Source organism: Folsomia candida, unplaced genomic scaffold (genome assembly GCF_002217175.1).
Source record: "Folsomia candida strain VU population unplaced genomic scaffold, ASM221717v1 Fcan01_Sc008, whole genome shotgun sequence".
Taxonomy (NCBI): domain Eukaryota; kingdom Metazoa; phylum Arthropoda; class Collembola; order Entomobryomorpha; family Isotomidae; genus Folsomia; species Folsomia candida.
The window spans coordinates 4801254-4807097 of record NW_019091200.1 but is presented as its reverse complement, the minus strand read 5'-3'; the positions used below and the strand labels follow the sequence as shown (position 1 = coordinate 4807097).

Below are 5844 nucleotides of genomic sequence, written 5' to 3'. Positions count from 1 at the left end.
TTCAAATTTTACATATTCTTTATTTATTATGATATATTATTCATTGTCGTCAGAATCAGAAGAGCTAGAATCGGAAGAATCATTTCCTGCAGTAATTATAATTTGAGCCATCTTCGGGTTAGAAATAAATTCATCAACAAGCTTATCCCTATCCCACATACGATCCTCATATTTAATCGCATGCTTTACACAACGGCTCCATAATTCAGGTGTTACTTTTAAAATAGCTAATTTTGCCAACTCTAATATTCCCTCAGCATTATTGCCTTTATTATTAGTAGCAATGTCATTTTTTATGAATGACCAAACTAATTCTATGGGATTGAACTCACAATGAGCTGGAGGTAACCACAAAATTCTTATATTTTTCCCGGAGGCTTCGGCAATTTCTTCTACAATGAATTTCTTCGGCTTCGGATATTTTTTTGACAGCGCTATTAAAGTTTGTTTCGTCATAGTGCAGAAGTTAGAAACATTCTCTGGCAATGGAATAGCGTTTCTTTCAAACCAAGCTAGTATGTCTGCCTTTAACCACGCCATGGTTGGCATAATTGAGTCTTTTACCTATAATAATTGTTAAATAATGTAAGATAAATGCACGAATTTTAATATTTAGCAATTATTACATTGCAACTTACCCTTTTTTTGTGGTAAGGGGCCTGGTCCAGCACTAACACCGATTTGTCTGGCACCAATCCGACAATTTTGGCAAACCATTCCAAGTACCGATCACTATTCATGTTTCCGTGATAGTCCTTTGTGTCTTTTTTTGAGATGAAAACGTCGTCCCCACCGGCCAAAAATCCTAATTCGTTGCCAATGTGGTTAATTATAATGCGTCCGTTTGCCGACTTCAATAAAAATCCCCCTGTTTCCGTAAAGAGAAATTCATTTTAATTTGCAAATAGATATTTACTAATAATTTTCTTATCAGCAATATTTTAAGTTTGACCTACCAGCATAACCGTTCATATCCCGCAAACAGTCGCCACCCCAAAACCCCGTCATGTCTTTATACTCTTCATCAGATAATAAAATCTGCCAGCAACGACTCCTCGCTTGATCAGGTGACGCCCAGGTTTCATCAGAGTAGAATACTGAGTATCCTTCTTGGCGAAACTTGCGAATACTTCTTAGGTAGAATTCTCGTTGGGCGACGATGTCGTAGCGTTCCAAGAACACAGGTTTTTTATTGATTTTTCGGTACTTAAATTTGCATTCATTTATCATCCACTCCCTAAACAACGTTAGTTTGATTCTTGGAAATTCGGGATTATCTAAGCAACGATCAAGTAACTTTCTGGCCGTAGGATATTCTTTATTTTTATAAAATTCCTGATTTAATCGTCTTATCATAGAGATAAAAAATTCTTCGCAAACTATTTTTTTTGAGCTGAGTTTTTTTACTGATTCAGTATTTAATTTGGCATCGTTGATTTTAATTCCATATACTGATCTTTCTGATATACCTAGCAATTTAGAGATTTTCTTATTAACATTGTTTATTCCTAGCTCTTTAAAAACTGTTTGACATTCGCTTGATGTTGAGAACTGTCCGATTTGATTATCCTCAGAGTTGTGGTCACCGTGTAGCTCGTCTTGAGAATTAAAACTGTTTTCCCCACAACTTAAATTTAGTATTTTATTTTTTGATTGAATGAATTCTTCTAACTTATTCTTCACTTTGTTGATAAATATTCCAATTTCCGATATTGCATGCTTAACGTTCAATTTATCAGTCGAAATGTGTCTTTTTTTTTAAGGGGGTTGATTCTCGTCTGACATGATATCAGTTATCAAATGATCAAGTAAAAATTAAATAATAATTGTCAAAATAAACTAGTATTTGAATTACTAAAAATGAGCTATCAGCGTGTGCGTAATGGTGATAAATAAACATTTACCATCTGATTCGAATAATAAATAAAGAATATGTAAAATTTGAACGCCAATTGGGATTTCCAGAAGTGAGTTATTTTATTTATTTCATGAGCGGTGGTGGTGGCTCCAGCACTACACTGCTCAATACCTCCCTGCTAGGAGGAGCGAAATGACGTCAGAGCTGCAAACTTCACCCGTTTTTACAGTAATTAAAATTTTGTAGGCGCACGTCACCAATTAAAAAATTGAAGATGACAAATTTTATATTAGTTTTATAAGCTTGATGCCGGTAGCATATTTCGTGGAATGAATTGATTTAGCTAAAATTATTAGGTTGTCATTTAGTCGTTCTAATCGTGCATAGACAGACATTTACAAAATATTGACCTCCTACAACGTCTACATAATTATGAAAAATATGTTCAAAATCATCAAAAAAATTATTCTAAAAATTTGTTCTCAATCAAAAAAACATATTTCAAATTTTTCACATGATTTTAAAAAGATCGCCCCCTAAACTCTACCCGACCCATATGTTCCGGCCCTGATCTCGTTTTGTCCATATTAGTTTCCCGAGTACATAGAGCAGCTCGAGAGTATCGCCTCAAGACGTAAATAACGGGAGAAAGTTCTCATTCGTCTTCTTCACGTCGTCGTCAGCAACTTAGTTTAGCTTTCTTGTCGGATGGCTTTCACTTCATAAAATTTATGGCTGTATTATTTATTACTTGTTTGCTCCCCGGTAAGCAAAGACAGGTTAAATGCTCACTTATCCTCTTTGATAACTTTCACCTTCAGCTTGTATCGAGATGGATTTATTGCGAACAAATTGATATTTTGTTCAAGACAGGATTTCCGACTTTCTCCACTTGGCTTTTCGGAATAGTATTTTATTTCGAGATGAAATTTGCACTCTTAAAAACATGGTGGTAAAATTGTTTACCAAAATTTATTAAGCTGCAGCCATCTCGATTGTCTTAGTGTCTTAATATTTAATTAATTACGGGAATAGATGTTAATTAAGTTTAGTATATTTTTAAGGCCAGGCTTAGCAGTTATGAAATGAAGTGCAAATAAATGAGTCAACTTTCTTACTAGAAATGTTTACCAAGCTGATTAGTATTTCTTGAAAAAAGAGAGAAAGAAAGGATTATGTGAAAAATTTATAAAATTTTTAACGTTTTTATTTTTACATCTCCAATCAAATCTAAAATATGTGCATTGCACTTTAATAATACCCTAATTTTTATTAACGACGTTTAAGAATGACATTTTGTTGAATAAATTTTGAAAATCATAGATCTCGTAACTTCGTAAATTTCGCTATGGCCATATACTTGTAAAAGTAACATAAAATTTGGTGATTTTCAAATTCTCGCAGAAAATTCGTCTGACTATACAGTAAAATTTTTACGGAGCTAAAAATCTCAAGTTTTTCATTTTACACAATATCACTCGGATTCCTTTCGAATTATAAATTATTACATAATTCTGTTTTTATTTTCAAATTTGCAGTTTGAAAAATTACATAATAATAAAATAACAGATCATATAATTTTAAATAAAACTACCATTTGACGAATGTCCTTGCTTTATCCATCTTGAAAAATATTATTATATGACCATTTCCGTGTAAATTAATTACGGCGTGTAACAAAATCTAATTCTGGCTGTTGGTCGTAAAACAATATCCCTGGTCGTCGTTTTTAAGAATTTTTGAGCAGTTGCTAAGAAATGGTGCATTATTTAGAGGAATAATTTACTGGAATTAGATCGCTTTCAACGTCAGTTTCTCGCCGGTAATTTTTTAGCCTGAGTCAGGGCTTATGGAACCGTCATAATTTCCGTCCGTTCATCCGTCCCAAAACACGATAGAGCCAAAACGACTGAACCGATTGACTTGAAATTTTTACCATATGCATATTGGACAAAGTTAGGAAACGAGTTTGAAGATTGGCGGAATCGGTCAAGTGGTTGACCACTGGGGGTTATCGGAGTGGTCAGAGACTAAGTCCCTGGCTCGGGCTATATGGAGTCTGCACTGTAAATTATGTAAATTCAATGAAATTATTCCTCTAAATTTTGCACCATTTCTTAGCAACTGCTCAAAAATTCTTAAAAATGACGACCAGGGATATTGTTTTACGACCAACAGCCAGAATTATTTACTGTAGTTTTGCTAAATTTATGAATAAATAAAAATATATTTACCACTTTCATACGACAATTTACAAAAGTTAAATATTTTAAGAGAAAATAAATTTGAGGATTAAACGTTAAAAATATATTTTTTTTTCAAGTTTTTTTGTTATGCATGATCCCACCCACTTAACATTTGCTTGACTGGGCGCGTATTTTTTTCACTTCATTATTAAACTACTCGTACGTGGGTTAATAACTCGGGCACATTTTTGGCTACTGGATCCATCCACCTCTCGCATTTTAATATTCATCCCGGTTTCTTTCATTTCTTTCGGGATTCTGGGAATGGAATGGCTTATTACTCGGCCAGACCACCCGGTACCAACCCAACCCAACCCACCAACTTATCTGTGCTTCGGAGATGAAATGCTGGAAATGGGAGAAACTAACAAATTTTGAGGGACGAGAGTGGGAGAAAGTGTGCAAAATTTGAGACAGATTTTAGTTTCAGTGTCACTTTTACACATTTCTTCAACTGCGTTTGTATTACAGCAAGGACTGAAAAATTTAGGTGTGAAATACTTGAAATTCGAAATGATTGTGATTTAAATCATACCTAACGGCGATGTGTGATGGCAAAAGCATTATAATTTGAAACTTAACTCGAATATTTATATAAATGTACATAAGGTTCGCAAAGGATAATGTTTAACAGAAATGCCACGTGCAAATTACAAAATTAACATTTTTTTGCGGAATATCGAAGAATAGGAGTGGGCATCTAACTTAAATATTTGTGGATACCAATTTTATTTGAAGTTTACTATTGGCATTATCCTGTCACAATTAAAATTTCATTTCATTTGTAGAAAAATGTGGGTAAGCGTGAAGAATAAATCGTCAAATAAAATTTCTAATCGTATATTTCCTACGTACGGATATACTTGTGAATTCGTACATACCTTGTGATGAACTTGTGTGTTTGTATTTAACAGTACGTGCAGTAAACTGTGTAACTTTTATAAAACTGGGAACTGTTTTACAAACATTTACAAGTGAAAAATTGTCCTTGGACGGTTTGGAATAAAATTGTACACTAATTTCCTCCCGAAATTAATGTAAACATTTGCAAATAAGTTACATTTTTTAAAAATAATTTATAAAAATTCATTAACAAATTTGTTAAGTATTTTTTCTACATTTACATGAAACAAAATGGATCACGCGGTCTTTCTCTAATTTCCCCTATACCAAATTCCTTTCACCTTTCGGAGAAAATGCTTAAAATTGTTTGAATTTATCCCAGTTTTTACCATTTCTCCCACTTTATCTCTCCCAACACATAAAAACCACTCGGTTCTCCCAAACCCTGGCATGAATACTTTATTCAATTCAATGTACCAAATTAATAAGCAGAGTCGGTGAAAGTTGGATCCTTTTAAAAGCGAGAGAGAGTAAAACTCCTCAGAAAACCAAACCACGGAGGAAGACGACCATACCATTTATTCAGCTCGGCGAACCGACCAAGTATTAATAACGCAAAACCATCGACCAGACCTTGGAAATGGAATGACCGTCTTATTAGCCTCAAAATTTCTCCGCATATTAAAATTCGTGCCGGCACGTAGCGCACTTCTTTCATCAAGTGAAAGTAGGAACGAGAACGAACGGCAAATTAAAATAAGAAACAGGGAACAAGTACAGTTCGTGCTGAAAATAAAATTTAGTCAATGGGGACAAAATTTTGTCAACTTTCTCCCAAAATAATAAAAAGATGGGTAGAAGTCCATAATTTTTTAATATTTGGAAATTTTTATTAAA

General features: G+C 33.7%; 1 protein-coding gene across 1 annotated transcript; it reads right to left on the bottom strand.

Moving 5' to 3' along the window:
- Nucleotides 1-1771, bottom strand: LOC110853557. Its single transcript, XM_035854184.1, has 3 exons — nucleotides 957-1771; nucleotides 639-868; nucleotides 1-564 (listed from the first exon to the last, which is right to left on the bottom strand). Exons 1-3 carry the CDS (start codon nucleotides 1354-1356, stop codon nucleotides 37-39), a joined length of 1158 nt encoding a protein of 385 aa, XP_035710077.1. The 5' UTR covers nucleotides 1357-1771; the 3' UTR covers nucleotides 1-36.
- Nucleotides 1772-5844: the final 4073 nt, after the last annotated feature.

What these genes read in the sequence shown, in the direction of transcription:
- LOC110853557 (XM_035854184.1), bottom strand. Translation starts at nt 1,356, where the DNA reads ATGATAAGACGATTAAATCAGGAATTTTATAAAAATAAAGAATATCCT. An exon ending in GGATATGAACGGTTATGCTG is followed by an intron (nt 869 to 956) that starts GTAGGTCAAACT and finishes TTACGGAAACAG; the next exon opens with GGGGATTTTTATTGAAGTCG. An exon ending in CCCCTTACCACAAAAAAAGG is followed by an intron (nt 565 to 638) that starts GTAAGTTGCAAT and finishes CAATTATTATAG; the next exon opens with GTAAAAGACTCAATTATGCC.